Here is a 22,352-nt window from a genome sequence, read left to right as displayed (position 1 = left end):
AGCTATCGTGGATTAGGTGATAAGCTATCATCGAAGGGGTGATAAACTATCGAGAATTGGGTGATAAGCTATCGGAAAATAGGTGATAAGCTACCGGAGGAAGAGCGATAAGTTATCGTTGGTAAGGTGATAAGTTGTGATTATATGTGTTTTGTGCTTGAGTTATGAGATGAGCTATGCATGTTCTATGTTGTTTAAAGCATGAATTGCCATGGAAAATGGTTGCTTTAGTAAAAGGACTTGGGTTGCTATTTTTTAAAGAATTGTTCTATGGGCATATAAATGGTAATTCACAAGGAGTCGTGTTTGGATGCCAGGTTTTATGAGTTAAATAGGGCAATGATGTTTAAAAAGGAAATCGTGCAAAGTTTGATGGGTTGATTGTGTGTATGTGATCACGTGTGAATTTATTACTGCATTTTTATGTGTGGAAGTTGCAGTAATTTGTTGTGTGAGCACGAACCACATTTGCATTTGGCTAAATGCTAAGATATAAATGAGTTGTGTGGCTGTTGTGCTCGTGTAATCACATAAAGGAATCCGTCATCTAGTAGGGGTCTGGGGATGTTGCCCGATTAAGTTCGGATGCCCGGCGGGGGTCCGGATGCCAAGTCGCTGTTGAGATGGGGCCGATGCTCTTAATTGAATGTCGTCTGGGCGGGGGTTTCAGATGATGCTGTTCCTGATAGGGCAGGACGATGCCTGGTCATGCCGGAAAACCGACAACCTGATGCGAGTAATGCGGGTTGTGCCGTGGCCCTATGAGATCATAGTATTTGGAACACGCGTAAAAGAGTGTGGATGCATTGCGCTTGATTATGTGATGAAATTGTGAGGTATGGTATGGGACGGGTCAAAACGGTTTCACCTTATAATCGGGACTCGTGTGGATGCCGTGTGCATGTGAATGCTACTGCATGTTTTGATTGTATTATATGCTTGTTGCATTATGATTGCACATGATGGTTTATAACGTGCATGGCATGTGTGCCAAGGCAAAGTAAGAATGCCTGCGATTGTTTAATGGCACGTTTGTTTATGTTGGGCTGGATAGCCTGCTCGTGCGTATAGTTAGGGCAAAGTAGGGGTTGCTTTGCTATTGATCTACCGTTGATGTGTGGCTGCGTGTTTAGGTGCGCCCGAGGCGAGTTGGCTTCCTAACCGAGGCTTAGGCCGTTAACTTACTGAGATTTATTTCACTCGTTGTTGTTAACCATTTTTCAGGTGCTCATGTATGAGTACGCGTTGCGTTTCATGCGAACCGGCTGTTTTGAGGGGGGAACACCTTTTGAGGTTGTCCTCGTGGATAGAGGAGTTAGGTTAACCCCCTACCTTTTGTGGTTGTAATCGGGAAGGTCTGCATGATGAACTTGTAATATATTAATTTCCAATGTACTGCTGTTAATGTATGTATATAATTGTTGTATGTTTTCCTATCTATCCTTGTCGTCGTCGTCTGGAGATGTTGTGCTTCCGCATGTGCATAATTGAAAGTTAAAATGAATGGGTCGGCAACGCGTTATGGGACGTCGCAATTCCACGACCAAAGAAGGATGTTTGTGCGCTCGAGGGTTTGGGGCGTGACATTTTAAATTTACCCAAAACTAATTTTTTAACTACTAAAAACCTCAAACTGCTACATATATGATAAATTTACCTTTAACTAATTTTTTGAATACTAAAAACTCCAAACTGATACATTTGTGACAAATTTATCTTCTGTAAAATTAAATTAATATTTCGAAAAATCACAAATTGGTACATATGACTCTCAAACTGGTACATCTATCAACTGCCACGTGTCATCCAACTCAGAAATTTGACTGGTGAAATTTAACGAAAATTAATAAAGACGAAAATTGTCACAGATGCACCCGTTTGGAGTATTTTTATGGTTAAAAAATTAGTTTAAGGTAAATTTATCGCAAGCGTACCAGTTCGAGGTTTTTCGTAGTATTAACCTTTTTATAAAACATATTCTAACCGTCGATTCCTGAGTAGGTTTAGCACCAAAACTTAGAATCTACTCGTACAGTATTAGTTTAAAAAATTTGAAACTGGGAATCGGATCTATTTTTATGATTGAGTGGATCCCGTTCTCGGGTAGAACCAAATCGGCTGCACAAACCCTAAATTTGATCGTCCAAACCGTCCCCTGCTTCGGCCGTCGGTGGGTGGAAGTTTCAGTTTCCACCGTTGACCAGCCACGTGGCGAACATTTCTCTGACCGGAAGCTTCGGCTTCGCTCATCGGACGGGACACGTTAAGCTGGAGATTTCCTCGGGGTTAGCGCCGTTGACTCTTGACGGACACATTTTCCCTCTTTTCTTACGCTATTCGCCAAACTCAAGACCCCGGTCCATTTATTTATTTATTTATTTTTCCCTCCTTATTTCATGAATTTTCTTTTTCATAATTTACTCAATAATCACTTGCCAACCATCCTCGTTTTATCTCTTGGCCAAAGACCAAAGGGGAAAATCATGGTGCGATCCTGTCGTGTTAATTCCATTTCTTTTCGGTCAGAATGTTATTAAGTAGGTCCTAATTAGGCTTAGTCAAATGGAAAATGCAATTTGCTTTTCTTTGGAAAAAATATCAAAAATTTGAATTTTTTGAATAGTTTTTCTTTTTCTTTTTACTTCTATTTCTGCCGGTCGTCGGCCATAGCGACAGCCGGAGACCAGCCACATGCGATGTGGAGCCTCGGGTGAGGTCGAGCTAGCCCAAGGCCGGCTAGCTCGACCTTGACAGATCCAACGAACTCGAGTCTCGCTTGAGGCCGGTCGCACTTAAGACTTGCTTGTGATCGGTCGCTTGCCATTGCCGTGGCTGGTGGCTAGCCAAGGAAGAAGCAAAAAGAAAAAGAAAGAAAATAAGAAAAAAATTCTATTTTTTAAAGAATTTTTTTATAAGAACGAATGCTTTGTTAATCAAGGGGACCAGTTCAAGCGGCGAGGACTCGTGCAAGGCCTTTGTGGATTCCGGCCTTAGTACCGGGGACGAGAGCTTGTGCGTTGGGGACCCGAGCCCAGCTTTATGGACGTGGGCTCTGGTGCCGAGGCATAGGGCATGGGCATTAGGAGTTTGGGCTTGGCTTCGATGGACCCGGGCACGGAGGCCTGGGCACTGGGGTCCCGAGCCCGATCTTAATGGACCCAGGTCCGGCCTCCATGGACTCGTACCCAGGTGTTAGAGACCTGGTCCCAATCGGGGCGTTGGAGATTCGAGAACTAGCGTTGGGGCTCTCGTGTTCAAACGTAGAGTTTTGGATCTAACCGTCAATATTTAATCATATTTTGAAAAATATTTTTTGTATTTTTCAAAGGGGAAATAATTTTCCTTGAATTAAAACATAGGCTTTCCGTTGATCCATTTTCCTAAGCGAACCGAACACTAAAAAATGAAAAGAAAATGTTTTTCGCGAAACGAACGGAGCCGAAAACCCCGGAGAAAATGATGTATTGGACATAGCCGAAGTTGGAAGAGTCGTCATTTTGAGGGAGACGTGGGCATTGATACTAAAAGCATGGTTTAAGTTGCCCAAGAAAACGAATTAAACTTGTAGCCTCGCGGACTACCCTTTTTTTTTTTTTTTTTTTTTTTTGGGAAGAAACTAGCAATTTCTTCCTTTTTCTTTTCCTCCTTTTTTTTTTCTTGCAAAACTGAAAAAAGGAAAATAAAAAGTCGCAGCCGAAGTGGGTGGGTCCCACCGGGGTCTCCGACTAACGGAACTTTCCGGTCGTGCCACTGCCGTTACATGATTAGCGATCACGCAACCTCAAAAAAAGAGTGTCGCGAAGATTCCGAATATATCCTATTCTTGCTTGCGCAGTTGGTTTTCGGTCTAATCTTTCCCCTTTATTTTTTTTTGGCCTTTTTTAAAATCCACCATCCTCGCTGCATTTTAAAAAATAAAAATATCTATACTTTACCACATGGATTTCTGTGGAAGCGATGCTAAAATCACGGGAGTTTGTTCCCGAGGAAGTCTTCTTTTTACTCAATTTTTTTTTAAAAATTACGTTTAAAAATATATATATATTTTTTTAAAATTTGGATTGCCCTTGAAGTTTAGTACAATCCACACAAGCCCTTTTTCCAATTTGACCCCTTATTTAATTTTCAGTTTTTTCAGCCGCCCCGTCCGGAAGCTGTCTGTGCAACAATCTGACCAACTTCCTTAATTTCCAACAAATTAAAAAAAAAAAAAAATCATTTTCTGTGACTTTTTGGGTCTGAATTCCTCCTTTTTTTTTATTCCCCATTACGTGCTCCCTTAATGGGTTTCCGATGCTTTTGTCTTTGACGAAGTGGTTTGGATATTAGGGATTTCATGCATTAAGAGATGGGTTCTCGGTTTCACAATCTAAAATCACTCTCAAGCAAATAAGCCTTTGTGTAAAGATAATCGTGTTCGACCGACGATGTCTTATGTAACTTTCACGTTATACGGCAAGAAGGGACCTGGTCTGTGACCCGTTGATTCATTGAGCTCGCTAATCTCATAAAAATTGGCGATTTTCATCTTTATATCCACTTTATCAATTGATTAGACTAGTGCTAACCCTCGCAATCTTAGTATAAGCAAAAGCCGGAAAGAAAAGACTCCGAAATCAACAGACAGGATCGAAGGATTACGTAATTAAAATTTTTGAATCGAAGATGAATAAAAGTCATTTATGTAAAATTTTCTTTATGGTACTTGGTGCATGTCTAATTTTTCGAGATTTATTCGAGATGGGAGTCTATGGTCTTTGGAGATTTAAAAAAAAAAATTTATTTATGTTAAAATTAATTCGATATTAAATTATTAACCACCTCGAGAGCTCTCTCTTCCTTACTTCTAAATCTCTCAAGAACGTCCATCACATGTCACTCAGCTCACTAACCAGTTCATCAGTCCTTGAGTTTCCACCGTCTCTTTGCTTTCTCTCTCTCTCTCTCTCTCTCTCTCTCTCTCTCTCTACAATGCAGGTCCACCGCGCACCGCCGCACCTCCTGGCGGCACTCCTCCTCCTCCTGGCCGTCGCCGCCGCCACCTCCCCAGCCCGCGCGCTCAACATCACGACCATCCTCGCTGGCCACCCGGACTGCTCCACCTTCAACCACTACCTCAGCGTCACCCACCTCGCGGCCGAGATCAACAGCCGCACCACCATCACCGTCCTCGCCGTCTCCAACGCCGCCATGAACGACCTCCTCGCGGAGCACCCCTCCACCGCCACCCTCAAGAACATCCTCTCCCTCCACGTCCTCCTCGACTACTTCGACTCCAAGAAGCTCCACCAGCTCACCGACGGCTTCGCCCTCGCCGCCACCCTCTTCCAGTCCACCGGTTCCGCCCCGGGCTCCTCCGGCTTCGTCAACATCACCGACGTCAAGGGCGGGAAGGTGGGTTTCGCCCCGGAGGAGGGCGGCAGCAGCGACGTCGGGGTCTACTTCGTGAAGTCCCTGCAGGAGGTGCCGTACAACATATCGGTGATACAGATCAGCAAGGTACTGCCGTCGGCCATCGCGGCTGCGCCGGCTCCGGAGCCGACCCAGGTGAATGTGACGGAAGTGATGGCGGCGCACGGCTGCAAGGAGTTCGCCGACGCGCTGTCAAATAGTTCTGATGCCATGAAGACTTATGAGGTAATGGTATTTTACATTTTGTTTTTTTTTTGTCAAAAATATAAGAGTACTTAGTTTTTTTTTTTTGACAGATAAGAGTACTTAGTTTGAAAAGTTAGAAATGTGATTTTTTTTTCTAGTAACGAATGCGTGTTTTAATTACTAATCTTTATAGGATATAATGCTCTTTATTTCTATATGTTGCACACATCAAAAAGAGCATATAGAAGTGTGTCGATAGAGTGCGCAAATGTGGTGATTCTATATTAGAAATGCGTATTTTGCTAGTGGACTAAAGGGCAGTATAGATAGCTGCTGCAGAGTTATTTTCTTGTTTGAAGAAATAATTTATATAATTTTCTTAGTGATTTTTTTGGGTCTTTTCTTAAAATATAAGGGACATTTTTTTTCTTTCCTAATTTGACATCTTTGGTTTTCCTTTTAAAGCCAAATTAAAGAAATGGAATGAATTGATCTTCCAGCCCTTTCATATGTTTGTTTTTGTCTTTTGCTTTACCACCTTATGTGCAATATTCGGGTAAAAAAAGACAGACGAGTCATACAATAGAAAAAGATGGATTTTCAAATGAGCAGATCCAGGAACAAAAGCAGGTTTGGACTTGAAGGTCAGTCGACAGGGCCAGAAAAATCCAGTTTCATTTCTGGTGATGCAGAATTTTATGGCTAATGCGGCTTAATGATTCATCTTTTATACACATGCCATTGATCACAGAAACAGCAAGTTCTTATGTTCTATGCACAAATCAAATCCTTAACTTCTTGATTGAGTAAGATCAAAAGATAAAGTACTCATGGTTGCGTCTTTCATTGCTGATCGCGACTTCCAGGACAATGTCGTCGGAGGATTAACGGCGTTTTGCCCGCTCGACGACCCCTTCAAGGCATTCCAACCGAAATTCAACAACCTCTCCGCGGCAGACAGGGCCTCGTTCCTGGAGTTCTTTGCGGTGCCTATATACATGTCGATGTCCATGCTCAGGTCGAACAATGGGCTGATGAACACGCTGGCGACCGATGGGTCGAGGAAGTTCGACTTCACGGTGCAGAACGACGGTCAAGATGTGACCCTGAAGACCAAAGTCAACACAGTGAAGATCACAGGGACATTGCTTGATGAGCAGCCACTGGTAATCTATACACTTGACAAGGTCCTGCTCCCCCAGGAGCTGTTCAAGGCGGCGCTATCGCCTGCACCAGCACCGGCTCCGACGCCAGAGAAGGCAGCCGAGTCGCCAAAGGCTGCAGCGAAGCACAAGTCCCCACCAGCCCCACCAACGTCGGGGTCATCAGACGCGCCGGCTGATTCACCGGATGGTACTGTGGCCGACCAGACGGCTAATGCAAGTGTTAGGATTTGCTGTGGGAGATTTGGCTTCATGGCATTGAGTTTGTTGCTTGTGGTTTTGGCATTGTAGCCACCCCTTTTCTCTACTTTTCATTTTCAGGTAAGAGTGTGACTTTTTGGTGTTAACTGGGGAAGCTAACTTTTTCTTTTGTTTTTATTTTTCAATTATTCTTTTTTTTACTGAGTTGTTTTTGAGGTGTTTCTGTGAGCGATGAATTGTTTTGATGGCTATAAGCTTGGTTTAGATTGTTCTGTTGCTGATGGAAAATAAGAGTGTGGTTACTTGTTTTTCCAAAAGAGGAATAATTTGTGAACCATGTGATTTTGTGGGGTTTATCTCAAATTTAACAAAGTGCTAGCCAGAAACAAGCCCACGGCCACGTTGTTTCAGCCCACGTTGGTTACTCAAGCTAATGATTCCTGATTGATTGTCCTCTGTACTATGAACTATTTCTAGCATTTGCCGCAATTACAACTCGGTACTGGCATGCCAGTTCAGCCGAGCTAGGGGAAGAAGAAACTTTAGCAGACTAAATTACACATGAATTTAGAGTAAACTGGCACTTGGACAAATATCTAAAAGCACTATCCCCTCAGTAAGGTCTTAGCATTCAGATAGACGTACTGTAATCCGTTGTCAGAAATCGACCTCGTAGGTGTATCCACGGGGACGAATCGGGAATAGTCGTGGTTTGCTCTCGCTAAGCATATTTCAGTAATGCACTCACAGAGGTCATTTTGTTGGGCGAAAGGTTGAGCAGCAAAATCTTCCAACGGCAACCACTGCGAAGGGGGAAACAGAAAAGGCAATTAGAACAGGGGCTGGAATCGTGCGTATCAGCAGAATCGGGCCATTTATGGCACTGTGAAACATTCGTGTGTAACATACATGTGTGATGGAACGGAACAGTTCTCTAACGACTTTGAAGTGAAAAAGTTACCTGAGCTGCCTCGATCTCCAGATCTTGTTTCTGAATGTCAAAGGACAGCGGTCGCAAAATGCATAAGAAAAATAACTCCGACTTCTCAAAGAATGCTTTGTGCGATTGCCTAAGCGAGACATGAGCAAGTCGCACACGTATCAGAACTGTATTATTGAGCCAAGGATGGACATATAATGAGGTTCAAAGTGAACTTAAAGAGCCCTTTTGTGAATGCTCTTGTGGTGGCCAAGATGTGAATTTTAGAAGTACGGACCGACTATTTTACCTACTATTTCCTTACCTCCTTTTGATTTCTTATATACTAAACTTTTATTCCTTACGAGTTAATGCAGAGTTAGCGCCATAATAATGGTTCTTTGAAAGTATCATTAGCGTACAGTAATAAGCAAGAAACAGGTCCCTGACAAACTTTATCTAAACCCCGCCCTGCATCTGCATAAGTTCTTCTGACTGTGATTCATGACTTTAATATAGTTGAAGCTCACATAATTAAGTGTAGACGTAACTTAAATAAACTGAATACAGAGATAACTTACCTGAACAATAGGATCTCTTTGAACTCCGTATCAATCTGGACAGACGAAAATCATGTAAATCAAAAGGCGCATTAATGACCAAAAATCACGAGAACTATGGACAGGTACTGATATATACTTATCACTTACTCCAGTCTCTTCTTTCACTTCTCTCGTGGCTGCTGCCTCTATGTCTTCATCCTGTCATAATGAATGTCATTTAATATCAATGGACAAATCTTTAGGACGACTTTTTGTGCTGTAGTATTAGGATTCACCTCATCGACCACTCCAGTGGGGATTTTCCACAGACCCATTCCCTTTAGAGCGCCGCTCTTTTCCTGGACTACAAGTACCTGCCGACCAGTAATCGATGACATCAAACACCAGATTGACAAAGCCGAAATATCTGAACGTGAAATATTTGAATGAACGGACATGCTGTATATTAACTCGATTCTTATGCGAGAACATGCATGAAGTTCGCGTTAAATAACCAACAATAAGAATGCGTATCAGAAATTTTCGCATCAAAACAAAAGAGAGCAGATATTTCCAACACGATATATACAGCAGATGTTTGACCAGCATTAATAGTGAGACATCACCGAGGGTTCTATAATTTTGCAGTGACACTGATTTGCAGCTTGGTCTCCAATATGCAGATATTTATCTTTAGAGCACGATTATTAAAGTCCCTTGATATGTACAGCCAAAAAAAGAAGTCTGTCGACGTGTCAATGGTGCCTAAGCTAAAGAGATGAAGCGTCAATGAGGGTATTCTCTATGTCCTAAAAGTTTCTAGGTTTTAACCTCTGCAAAATTGAGAATGTTTAAGACACAAGACATCAACCCCAATGCTACTATACCTCTCTTTTGTCGTTCAAGACAATTGCCCCAACACGTACTCGGTGCGAAGCATTTGCAGGCAGCATGCAAGTACTTTCAGGAATCCAGTATGTCATCATGAGGTAACTTGGCTCAGCATGGTGGTATCGAAAGCCCACCTAATACAACATATGTAAAGGAAACACTTAAAATGCTCATAGGTGAAGCAGTATGGTAGATTAAAGCAATACAGCAAAACACCAGAACCCCTTTAAGAAGAAGGCATAATGTAGTCCAAAATCAATGCTACAACTTCCTCAACTGTTTCGTTATTCTAAACGCGCCGAACTGCTAAGTGGTGAAAACAGGACACCAGAACCAAAATCCACTATCGAAATAGATGAAATCACAAATTCTTTCAAAACACGATTAATCTGCAGCTTCTTTCCACTACATTGCCAGCTACAAACTTATCATACATTCAGCTAACCTATATTAAGACCATGTAATCGTTAACTGTCAAAAGACTTTGTGGAAACCAATATGTCAGAAGGATTAGAAAATTGAAACCTGTATGGCACTTTCGACAAGATTCGCGAGTTCAGGGGGAAATTTAATCCACACGCCCTTTTTTCCCTGCAAGATGAAGAAATAAATGTGTTTCAGCAGAGATTTAAATTGCTGAAGCCAGATTTAGCAAACTGAATATCATAGCTAAAACAACAGAGCATGGACTGCGCGAGTCTAACTGATAACAGTGGTCTATCTCACTAAGTGTGGACAAAAGAGTGGTCACTTCTCACAAGCATGAATTAGGGCAATTAATCAAACTGAGGTAGGCCTAGCTTTCAGGGGTTCACGGAAGAACAACCGAGGATTCCGCATCGCTAAATGATCGGGCGGGCAATTCCTAAATAAGCTTCAATTGCTTGCCAGGGCAATGACGAACCCAGAGGGCAATCCAAGCAAACTCCAAGTCCAATTGCAGCAATCAAGTTGACATCCCACGCAGCAAGAGAAATCAGGAACACGAGGTATCAAAACGAAGAGTTCACGTGTACCTTTCTCTTCCATTCGGAGATTGAGGCTCTGAGCCTGGCACCGAAGACCTCAGGCCCCATAGGGGCAGCGATCTCCAGATTCTCCACGATGACCCCTTCATGTTGGTCCTCTGTTGAAGGGAGCAAGTCATGATCGAACCCATTCTCGAACACTGTACCAACTCCTCCTGCCACATTCCCATCCATAGAAAGAGACATTTGGCTCCCAACCACAGACCAAGCTCTTCAAGCTCTCTCGCAACTTCGACGCAAGCTTGTCACTAACTGCAAAAACATGCACAAGAGATCACGGTGAGCAGAGTCTCCGCGACACATAATTGACGAAACATTCGACTGCATCAAAGTGGCTAAAGGAGTCGTTTTCAATAGCCAAGAACCCAACCGTTCGAACCCAGTTTGCTAGAAGAGAAGAAATGGGTCTTATCCATTTTTAACAAAACGAAAACGGTGGAACTTTAACAGACAAACAGATCATGACATGGTCGCACACGAAGGACCCTGTTCAAGGAACAATACTGTGAGATGGGTCGGCTCAAATTTTTGCAGGGCAGACATGAAAACGCCTGTCTATAAAGAGAAGCAACAGAAAACCACGAGAGACCTGATCTTTTGGCAAGGAAAAAGAGAAGGACTATCGAAGTCTAGACTTGTTTGAATGGAGAGATCGCCGAGATGCAAATACATGTGGGGGGTCACTACCTAAACTGGAGAGAGTGCGATGCGAGCAGCTCTTCCCGGTATGTGTTCGTGCGAGAAATAACTGTACGAAGCAGATGGTGGTAGGAGAATATGCGGGTGGGGTAGGACTATATAAGAGCTGCGAATGCGGGAAAACTCCCATGCGTGCCTCCAGGTGCGTTGATGACGCCATCCCACCAACTTGTTTCCGACGACGGCGAAGGTTGATTTTCTCAAAGTAGCTTCTAAACCGACCAGTTCATGAACCATCGTTGAATATCGATCTTGGTATTTCCGACTTTGCATGAGAAGAAAAGGGAAGGTACTTTCCACGAGCCAGTTTATCTAGCACGGCATATCGCGGTGTAATGTGGTTGTGTGAATCTTTCGATTGGATGATCGAGTTGGTTTGATTCTTGAATTTAGACGATGATATTGAGTAGATACCAATTCTCACCTAAGCTGCGGTCCGCCATATTCGACAAAAGAAGCTTGCGAAACATAGAAGTTGCATCGCATCGTATCCCCGAGAATGGATATTGAAAAGTGAAATGTCGACGTGAATAATTAACGGTTTATCCTATCACTTAAAATTAATTTTTTAGATCTGTCTTTCACAAAGAGGCACCTAGGCCCTATGTCAAGGACAAAAGGTATCCGGGCTAATCCGGCTAAAGAAATTGGCCAAAATAGCCATGCGTTGGTCAAGCGAACCATGTAATACAAAACCTTATCGTATCTAGAGTTTTTTGAGAGGCAACAAGGAAATTCACGTACTTGTATTCTAAGGGCTTTCTATCGATCTTCATCATTAGGTCGGATTGTAAATCTACGAGTGTGAAGAAATGGTGGGCTCGTGTCGTTTGGAATCATCCAAGTATCTTAGCAATACACGCATCTCGAAAGTCTCTCTCGTTAAAATTCCCTCAAGAGCAAGTGAAACTCAGGCAAAACAAGGCGAAAATCGAGGAGTAAAGTGCCGCACGGTCGCGATTTAAAGTTCCGAGCTCAGCAACACATGGCGGTGGCGTCATGGTCGTCCCCCTAATTGAGAAGCCGCCCTCTCTTTTTGGGGCTTATGGAGGAGTGGGACCGAACGAGACACTTTCTGTTTTGTTGGAAGCATTATTGACGCGAGTGCAACCCACCCCCGCCTCCCATGTTCAGCTCCTTTTTTGCACCCGTCCAACGAAATAGAAGAGTCTTATTCGGTTGCCTTTCTTTCTGAATGAAATTGTGTCTTGTGAAATTCGGGGAAAAGTCCCAAAAAAGTCTTAAACCTTTTACATTTGTGTCAATTTAGTCTTAAACCTTTTTTTGATGCCAATTCAGTCCTAAACCTTTTGCATTTGTGCCAATTCAGTCCTAAATTTTTTGTACTTGTGCCAATTCAGTCCTAAACCTTTTGTTTTTGTGCCAATTCAGTCATTCCGCCCAATTTTGGCCTGATTTTGCTGATGTGGACGTTGACCGGCCAACGGCGGTCACCGGCGCTGACGTGGACAACTTTAATAATATTTTAATATTTTTTGAATTTTTATTTCTTTATTTCTTTTCCATTTTTCCCCCCCCTCCCCTCCCTCCTTCCTCTAGCCGGTCGCCGGACCGGCGATCGGCTAGAGGCCAGAGGCCAGCGCCGGCGAGGCTCGCCCTCATCAGCGACGGCGAAGGCGAGCCTCACCATGGCTGGGCGAGGCCCGACCTCACCGTCGCTGGCGAGGGCGAGCCTCGCTAGTGGCCAGCAAGGTTGACCTCGTCGGCACCGGCCTCTGGCCGGTCATCGGTCCGGTGACCGGCTGGAGGAAGGAGGGAGGTGAGGGGAAAAAAAGAAAAGAAAAGAAAAGAAAAAATAAAAATTCAAAAAAAATATTAAAATATTATTAAAGTTGTCCACATTAGCACCGGTGACCAGCCGCCGACCGGCCGGCGTCCACGTCAACAAAATCCGGCTAAAATTGATCGAAAGGACTGAATTGGCACAAAGACAAAAGGTTTAGGACTGAATTGGCACCATGAAAAAGGTTTAGGACTGAATTGGCACAAAAAAAAAGTTTAGGACTAAATTGATACCAATCCAAAAGTTTTAGGACTGAATTGACACCAAAAAAAGATTTAGGACTAAATTTGCACAAATGCAAAAAGTTTAGGACTTTTTTTGCCCTTTTCCCGTGAAATTCTAGTGGAGCTTGCATTCTAAGTAGGATCATAACTTAGTAATCTCACTCAGCATTAGGATTCGCCTAGAAAAATAACCCTTTTTTTCCGGCGAGCATATACGATAGTTTACGAAATTTCCCGGGTGCATTTGGTGTGAATTTCCCACCCCCTCTGGACCCGAGCAACGGCTAATCGCTCGGTATGCGCAGAAAGCTTCCCTAGGTCAAGTCCAATCAACAAGAGTGGGAATTCAGAATTCAGTCTCAAAAGCACGAGTTGAACCCCAGGTCTTGTCTATGGCCAAAAGGATCACTAATGAATCGTGTCAAATGAACCTGACCATGTGTACCATTGACCAGGGAACGTGGGACACGGCCAAATGCTTTGTTTTACATGGGTATCATCGACTTCGTTCGTAGATGGCTTTTGTTGCTTTTCTTCTTTGCTGGGCGGGTTAAGCAAGGCACGTGCAATTTACACGTATTTGCACAGTGGACTTACAAATTGTGAATTCCTGTGCACTTTTTTTTTTGGTCTGATTTTCTCTGGTCAAAGATGTTTGACCCAAGTCAATCGATGGGAATCCTGCTTTGACCCAAAGGGGAAAATCCAAGTTCAAAATGCCATCCATTACTGGGATTGCGTGATCTCTGTATTCAGACTTGAAGATGATATGAAAAAGACTCCGCACTTTGTCATGTAATAATCACACTTTAAAAAACTCGTTGAAGATTGGTAATTTCTAGAAAGTGTACATTAACATTTGTAAAAATAAGTGGCTCTCTCTTTTTGGCCATAAAATGTGTGACTTTGATAAATTGGGTAGACTAACGATGGAGGCCAACGATAACCAATAATTCCCATCTGAAGATCATGTACTACTTCCCCTAACAAATTCAGTGAGTTTTAGTAGCCAAAAAAAAAAAAAAAAATTCAATGAATTTTGAAAAAGTTGGAGGGTGTCATTAATAACACCACAACGAGCGATATTTTGCGCGTGTAATCAACCCCATTATACTACAATTGTTCATATGGGAAAATCTCACAAAAAATTTTAAGCTTTTTCCCATGAGATACCAGTAACCCAAATTTGTAAAAGTGACTTAAAAGTACTTTTCGTCACAAATCTATCCATAATGGCCCGTTAAAAAACCCGATGCGACATCATGCATGGACAGCGCCAAGTCGGACTTTGAGTGTTTGTGAGACGAGAAAGAAGATCGGTGCATTCACGTTCCCGGAGAAAAGTTTAGAATCGGTTGCGAAATCATCTCTTATTATATACACGTGACTAGTCATGTTTCTATCCTTAAAGGTCCAAGTTCCACTAAACAAAGGCTAATTGGGGTGCAAGTGTATCAGATACGAGATCACTTGAATAAACAATTGCATCGAGTCAACCATTTCTCGAAGTGGGTTGTGTGATTGTCCCAACCCCGCCTCTTGTTCCTGGCAAAAGCAAACCGACTTCGAGAAGGGATTATCTCGATTTTTTACTGCAATTGCCGACCCTATTCTGATATTATATTGCAGAAGATTCTCCCAAAAATAAAGTGAGGAAAAGAAAAATTGCAAAAATTAAAACAAATTATGGTGGGAAATGTGAATGATGGTCCCCGGGTCAATAATTGCCCTTTGCAGTTATGGGCGTGAAGCAAAAGAGCATTCACACATCGTTACAAAGCTTGAACTGCTCAAGACAAGATCAAGTGGTAGATATATCACGTGAAAATTCACTGGAGCAAGGAAAAGAAGGATTTGATTTTTTTTTGGCCAGTCGTATGTCTAATTCTCCTCACTTTTTGACTTTTGCTCTGCCTCTTGGAAAGCGCGGGAGTCGAATTCCGCACTTGTGATACTAGCGTTCCCACCCTCCGATCCCTTTACCAGTAAAGCTGCATGCCAATTGACAAACGAAGATTTAATTATTAAGTGTATTTTTGTCACTAAAGTTTTATGGGGTCCTACCTAAAGCAAAATAATGTGATTATGCTTAGGCTTTTTGGGATGGAGGGATCTCTTTCAAAAATAAAAAGGGATATAAATCCACCCATAAAGTGTTAATAAAGTCTTTTATTTGTCTTTTGGGTGTATGAACACCAGACTTAAGACTGTTTTTTGACTGAAGATATAGATAAGAGATGGTTCAACTTTGATGAGTGTGCTACCCCAAAAATAAAAAAAACTTTGATGAGTGGGAATTTTTTTTTTTTGATTAAGGCTTGACGGTGTATTCGCGTGCAGTATAAATGGCTTGCCGCGGAGGAGGATAAAAAGTTTAATTTAATCTTTCTAGAGGACCGCATTGTATGGAAGTCACGGATAACTCTTCTTTCGCCTATCATGGACATTACACAAGTGTCGTCACGTGATCCTCCTCCAAGAGAGTTCGCCGGTAGTTCGGTTTTTACATATCATAAGCACGCGAGCACGAGATGACGGGATTAAGAGGTGACCAAAAGACTTTGATTATCACATTGATAATACCATCTTGCAAGCAGATACAGTTAGGGGGGGGGGGGGGGGTGGGAATAGAAATCAGTTTTGGAGGCAACCCTTGTGTATCTTTAAATTCAAGGGAGCACAGACCGTTCGTTTATCGAATCGTTTATTGAATGACACGCGACGAAGCACATATGCTCGAGATAATTATTGTCACCATAGAGCTTAAAACTCAAAGTCTTTAGCTCGAAACACGGCTTCTGGTGCGTTAGTTTGATTCTTTGGGTTGCCCTAAACTCGTCAGGCTGAATTACGCGTCAACCAAGAGGGTTTACAGGGGCGAGTAGTCAAGGTTTTTGGCTTTGGTTTTTTATTCTTCCTGTCGATTCTTCATCGACCCTTTCGTGGGGGGAGTGTGCCTTCCTGGTCTTCCATGTCCCATTGATTGATGACAACTTTGACCAGGGATGCTGTTTTTTGGAATTTCTTCGAGGGGGTGTACGTAAGAAAACAATGTGGTCAAAAGTCAAAGAACTGTCTTGTTGTGTGGGCTACAAGTAGTTTAGCAACCACTAAGAATTTTGCATCGTCATCATCGCCAAGTGCGTCATGGTAGATGGGGGACGGATCCAGAGGATGAGTGGTGAGAAAGCAACACCATCAATGGAAAATATGCTACAAGTTCGAAGGAAAATCTTACGCAATTCATATGGCTAAACTGACTAGGTTTGCCTGGTCTACTTTTGGTAATGTCTATTGCGGAAAATGGCTTTTTTTACCTTGTTTGCAATTGTTCATCAAAGGGTTGAATTTAAAAGTAAACAAATGAAACGAGCTAGGGGTGATTTTACAGAATTACATTTCCGATAACAGATAAAGAAAAGGAAGGAAAAGATTGAGACTTGCAAGAAAAAAATATAAAAAAATTCTTTTTATATCAAATATGAATCAATAGACTTTGTTTACAGTTAATGGAATTTAGCAACATCAAATCTTTGGTCTATGGAATAGTTGGGAGTATGGTGAATTACTGATTTAGCAAGTAAAAGCATATACGAATCACATACCTGGTTTTGGTTAGATGATCCTTTTGTTCTTAGTTTGTCAATTGGGTGTCGGCTTATCGCATCGGGAGAGCCGATAAAACCAAACTGAACTTGATAAACCTAAATAAAAAGCACCTCACGTTAATCTAAATAAATATAGATTAGACTAACAAAGCAACTCATATTTTTATGAAATTCTTTTATACTATTGGATTAGAGATTCTTATTTCTCAAATTAAGCGTCGCTGACAAACTTTTGAATCACGACTGATCCCCACTGAAAGAGGTTGTCGTGCTCTTACACATTTTTGCCACTTAATGCGAGATCCATGTGAGTTCCATCGCATTCGAGGGCTAAACATTTAGCATCTATCTTCTTTTTCTCTTATGATAATGGAAAACGGTTCATGTCTGTTGGTGCATGCACAATTTCTTTTTCTTTTTTTTCCCTTGCTTAGGTGCTTTTTCACAGTTTTTGTCATATGGTATTCACCATCACATGTGATGCTTGCGGAGAGAGCATGAGAATATTCATGGCGTGTGGAGGAAACAGAGCCAGGGCCAAGTTGGAAACTTCAAAACACACACCAAAAGGAAAGCAAAAAGAAAGCCCAAGTCCAACTCCACAGCGACAGGAATGGAGTGCACGTAGGATTGTTGATCCAACAAGTCATTCAATTCAAGGACCCTTTTTCCTCTGCATTATTGGCAAAACACATATTTTAGAGGAAATTACTCATGAAATTTCCAGGATAGCGCACATTTGCCCTCGAACTTTCAACTGTTACACAGTACCCGGTAACTTCTCACGATTGGAATGTATTGGACGTAGAATTCAAGGACCATCACACATAATTTAAGGCCCCCTTTTCGTCTACAATTCAGTCAAAGTACATATTTTAGGGGAAATTACTCGTGAAATTTCTAGGACAGTGCACATTTTCTCTTGGACTTTCAATTGTTACACAATACCCCGGAACTTTCGTTTTGTTACCGTCGATAACCCTCCATTTCCGATAGCATGTGTAAGACACATGGCTTTCAAGTGGTGAAATTATATTTTCATCTCATTTTCTGAAAGCAGATTCTCTTTTACCCTTGATTGCTGTGAAAAAGGAAAAAAATATAGAAGATGGGAGAATGCTAAATTAACTAGATACTAATATTAGAGAAAATAAGCATCGACTATGATATGCTAAACAAATTTGACAAATATAATCGCTCTAATAGAACTAAATAAGATAATTTAAGAAAAAGAATAAATATATATTAAATGAAAGGGAAAGGGCCTCAATAAGAAAAAAGGTCAAATGACAAAAATTGGTTAGCATTATGTATATATAAAGGGTTAATTATTGTTAAATGTGATTGATCAACAAAAATATTTAAAAAATTACAAAAAGAAATGATGTCCTCAACTCATAAAACGAAATAACCAAACGTGATCCAACTGATTTTAAAATGTACTTTAATTTGTCAATCATTTTTTTTGCATTAATTAACCAGTTGAAATTATATAACAAGTATCCAATTTTTGTTATTTGAAGTTCTTGTTATTGAGATTTTTTTTTACTTAATTGTGCTCTTTTTCTTTAAATATTTTATTAGTTATATCAATATTTTCATCTATTTTTTAGAGTTATTTTTTTAATCTCATTTTCTAAATTTTTTTTATATTAATTTTTGAGTGAATTCTATTTGCTCCATTTGCTTTCTTTGTTTTTTTTTCATTTTTTTATAGGTGTCAAGGGTAAAAGATATATTCCCGTCAAAAAAATGAGATGGAAATACACATTTACCCCTTAAAATTCAATATGCGTCACAAATGCTAACGGCACATTGGGTTAATGGCTGTAAAAAAATGAAAGTTTATGAGGATAATGTATAACAATTGAAAGTTTATGGGCAATCATGTGCTATCTTTAAAGTTCGGAGAAATTTCGTATAATTTCGCCATTATGTAAGTTAGTGTAAACTAGCGAGCCCAAGAGCTTATTCTTGGGCCTACCTTGGAGATTCAGTCCACTCTACTTGATTGATCTGTCTAATTTGGGTTCACAATATTGGTTCAATTCCTAGCACTATCAAATATCGAGTAATCCCATATAGGGCTCACAATATTCACGATTTGGCTAGCGTCTTATCTTTCAGTTTAAAATGTTATTAAGGTGCTTCATAAATCTAATTTAATCTCTTTTTTTAGTATATCAATAGAATGTTCGAGTTTCGAAATTGTTTGAGCACCCTAGTAATCCCCCGTGGATGCGGCAATTCCCTTGTTCTACAAGCACCGAATAATTATCGAAGACACATAGGTCTGTGCCCTAGTGATCACTTTAAGAGAATGCACAAGTATGGTGATGCAAACCTAGGCTTGCAGCGAGAAGGACTAGGATGCTCCTCTTACCTCTTAAGCAACCACTGGTTTAAATTTAGCATTTAACTACAAAAAGAGGCTTCCCTAAATAATTGAATTCTAATTAAGTTAAATGAGAGGGAAATCACCCAATTCTCACTTATCAAAAACAAAATAATGGACTCGAATGCTTTTCCTTTTACTTTTTTTACAAAAGAAGTTCATCTTGGTTAGAAAAACTCCGGATACGTGCAATACAAAATACTCCATTAACTTTATAGATCAGCTAAAACTCAAGAAAAATTCCGAACTGGTGTACAGAGATAAAAAAAATTTGCACTTGATGGTGAGGGACATAACAACTTATGCCATGAGCCTAATCTATATACTAGATATGCTTTGATACGATAATACAATGTGCTATATTCAAACATTCGCCAACATATGGCACGACATAAACCCATCCTCTTATGATGTCCTATGCAATAAGCTAGAACATGGTGGAAAGTGGAATGGATGAGAAAGTAAGGTAAAGTACGATCTTTCATGGATACAATCATATGGAAAATAAGCTTTTAAGAGGACTCAAGAACTCCGTTTATTTTGCGAAAAATGAATGATTTCGAAAACATTTTTCTAAAAGTAATCGTTAGTATCCGTTGAAAAAATTAGTCAATGAAAAATATTTTCATTATCGGCAACAATTTATGTCTAAATATTTTTATGAATGATAAAAATCTTTTTTATTTATTTACTTTAGAAAATATTTTTCATATCATTTATTTTTCGTGAAATAAACGTACTCTAAATAGCTTAAAAACTTGACAGGTTATTGATTCCCGATGAGTGGTATGATGTATTTCCAACTTATACTGTAGAGTTTGTTATTCCGGCGCTGATTTCTGCTCACGCTTATGCTTTAATTTGCTTGGATGTTGAGGAGGTGAAAAGCTAAAAATAGAACTTTTAAATTATATTACTATTGGACTACACACCATGAGTATCGAGACTTAGTGTAGTGAAGGTAAGAAGTTCTAGGAGTGCTATTCGATCCTTAACATCACGAGACGGTACGGTTCTGCAAAAGCATGAAGAGATTACAGAGGTCGCAGTGAGTTTTGACAAAAGCTTGCTTGGCACTTCATATTCTGCCAGTGAGGGTGGTTCTATCCCAGAATTGTCTCAGATGTTGGATTCTCATATTTCTGGATGAAGATTTTGCTTGGTTCTCCAGCAATTGCTGAGGAGATTAAGGCAGGTCTGTGGTCCACCAGTGGAGATAAGAGTCCTGGTCCTGCCCTTCCCACTTTTTCAAGGAATCTTGGCACATCATTGGCGACGACTTCACAAGTGATGTTCTCAATTTTCTATTAGGATTCCCAGCTGCTCAAGGTACTGAACTCGAAAGAAATTACTCTGGTTTCAAAGATCTCCAACGCTTCAAGGATGATGAATCATAGACCTATCTTCTTGCTGCAATATGGTCTACAAAGTGTGTTACTAAGATATTTGATAATTGATCGAAAGCTGACTTGCCTGCTTTTGTGAGTTTGAATCAATTTGTCCTTCTCGAAGGAAGTAAAATTATTGATAACATGCTACTTGTACATGAGGTTATAAAGCAATATCACAGGAAAAAAATCCCTTGATTTGCTACAATAGTTGGTCTCATTAAGGCCTTCGGTTCTGTGCTGTAGCCTTTCGTTTTTGATATTATGGCAGTGTTCGGGTTCCTAGCAGGTTTACTGAATGGGTTGGGATTTGCATAACATCTCCTTCTTTTTCTATTGCTATAAATGGAGGACTGGAAGGATCTTTCACAGGAGCAATGGGCTTGAGACGGGCATCCTATCTCTCCCCACATTTCTGTGTTAATCATTCAAGTGTTATCAATAATGTCTAAAGCAGGGCTGACTGAAATACGATTCATTGTGATCCAGGATCAAGCTAACTCACTCATGTTTTCCTGATGATAATGTTGCCTCAATGAGAGAAGTCTAGAGTACTTTCCAAAGCTTTTATAAAATGTCAACATTGAATTGGAACCCTAAGTGGTTTCAGAGTTGATCTCAACTGAGTGGTTTTAGAGTATGCTTCCGGAATCTCTGCTGATGCATTAGAAGATTTAACTCAGCTGAGTAGTTTTAGAGTTGGCTCATTGCCTGCGAAATATCTTGGACTTCCTCTTAAATCAGGGAAACTTTCTAGAAAATGTCTGTAACACCTTTGACAAGCAGAATCTTGAGCTTGATATGTAGTTGGAGTGCTAGAAGGCTCTCATTTGCTAGAAGACTTCAATTAATTAGTTTTGTCCTCTATAATGTTGTCTCTTATTGGTGCAGTGGACGTTATCTTATCAAAGAAGGTTATCAGATAGATTGAAAGCTGCTGTGTAGTTCTTTCCTATGGACTGGTTCTGAGGAGAAAGGTATTAGTGCGAGGGTTAAGTGGACTGAAGTGTGCTTGAGAAGAAAAGGGGTGGACCGGGTTTAGAACAGGCGTATCAGTGGAAGAAGGCTGCTGTTTATGAAGCTAATTTGGTTAATCCTTGTTGAGTCGGGTTCTTTCTAGATTGCTTGGACAAAAGCAGAGCTTCTGGCAGATCGATTCTTCCACTTTTCCATCCTATATGTGAAGGAAGTTTCTTAAGTTGAGGAATGAGTTCGAGCCCATGATCAAACATATCATTGGGAACGCACAACATACCTTCTTGTGGCTGGATCCTTGGTATCATTTGGGACTTCAATTGGTGCTTTTTTCAAAAGAATTTCATATGGGTGTCCCTATTAATGCTAAAGTAGGTGTTGCTATAGCAGACGAAGGATGGCATTGGCCTGCTGCAAGATCTGAGGATTGGATCTAAATTCAAACTGCTCTACATGGCATTTATCCTTCCCAAAAGATTAAGCTGATAGGGTTGTCTGGAATGCTTCTTCTGAGCTTTCACAATTAATAGTGCTTGGAGTGAGATACGATAGTGTGCTTCAGAGATCCCTTGGCTCAAGTTGATATGGATCTCCCCTGACATCCCGAGACCCAGTTTTCTTTGTTGGTTGGCCATCTTGAACAGGTTGCCTAGTAGGGTCAGGATTATGAAGTGGAATCCTTCTTTAAATGATGCATGCTTATTATGCTATTCCTTTGCTCAGTCCAGGAATCACTTATTTGCTGATTGTGGGATTTCCACGAAAGTTTGGAGACAGTATATGGTAGATGTGAAGTTTCTCGAGCTATGCAAGGCTGGTATTTTGATCTACAGCGGGCTAGCTCATCTTGGAAGGGGAAAGCTATCAAGAGCTGTCATTTTTAAGCTTGCTCGGTGTGCAACCATTTGTTACATTTC

At 40.9% G+C, this 22,352-nt stretch overlaps 2 protein-coding genes across 2 annotated transcripts; one reads left to right on the top strand and one right to left on the bottom strand.

The window, feature by feature from the left end:
• Nucleotides 1-4,917: 4,917 nt before the first annotated feature.
• Nucleotides 4,918-7,279, top strand: LOC115689409 (fasciclin-like arabinogalactan protein 1). The gene is made up of 2 exons (XM_030615429.2): nucleotides 4,918-5,637; nucleotides 6,465-7,279. The coding sequence occupies exons 1-2, from the start codon at nucleotides 4,972-4,974 to the stop codon at nucleotides 7,050-7,052; spliced, it is 1,254 nt and encodes a 417-aa protein (XP_030471289.2). The 5' UTR covers nucleotides 4,918-4,971; the 3' UTR covers nucleotides 7,053-7,279.
• Nucleotides 7,280-7,420: 141 nt separating this feature from the next.
• LOC115689410 (nudix hydrolase 10-like) lies at nucleotides 7,421-11,173 on the bottom strand. The gene is made up of 9 exons (XM_030615430.2): nucleotides 11,030-11,173; nucleotides 10,331-10,594; nucleotides 9,840-9,905; nucleotides 9,311-9,448; nucleotides 8,720-8,797; nucleotides 8,592-8,642; nucleotides 8,463-8,497; nucleotides 7,924-8,032; nucleotides 7,421-7,765 (listed from the first exon to the last, which is right to left on the bottom strand). The coding sequence occupies exons 2-9, from the start codon at nucleotides 10,526-10,528 to the stop codon at nucleotides 7,568-7,570; spliced, it is 873 nt and encodes a 290-aa protein (XP_030471290.1). The 5' UTR covers nucleotides 10,529-10,594; nucleotides 11,030-11,173; the 3' UTR covers nucleotides 7,421-7,567.
• Between the last annotated feature and the right edge of the window lie 11,179 nt (nucleotides 11,174-22,352).

Source organism: Syzygium oleosum, unplaced genomic scaffold, assembly GCF_021117445.2.
Source record: "Syzygium oleosum isolate NSW1041296 unplaced genomic scaffold, Sole_v2.1 Sole_v2.22, whole genome shotgun sequence".
NCBI classification, from domain to species: Eukaryota; Viridiplantae; Streptophyta; class Magnoliopsida; order Myrtales; family Myrtaceae; genus Syzygium; species Syzygium oleosum.
Note: the sequence above shows the minus strand (reverse complement) of the source record. Positions and strands in the feature narration are given on the sequence as shown.

Coding starts and splice junctions, on each gene's coding strand:
- LOC115689409 (XM_030615429.2), top strand. CDS start 4,972: ATGCAGGTCCACCGCGCACCGCCGCACCTCCTGGCGGCACTCCTCCTC. Junction 5,638..6,464: donor ATGCCATGAAGACTTATGAG/GTAATGGTATTT, acceptor CGCGACTTCCAG/GACAATGTCGTCGGAGGATT.
- LOC115689410 (XM_030615430.2), bottom strand. CDS start 10,528: ATGTCTCTTTCTATGGATGGGAATGTGGCAGGAGGAGTTGGTACAGTG. Junction 8,643..8,719: donor CCACTGGAGTGGTCGATGAG/GTGAATCCTAAT, acceptor TCATTATGACAG/GATGAAGACATAGAGGCAGC. Junction 8,498..8,591: donor AAGTGAAAGAAGAGACTGGA/GTAAGTGATAAG, acceptor TCGTCTGTCCAG/ATTGATACGGAGTTCAAAGA.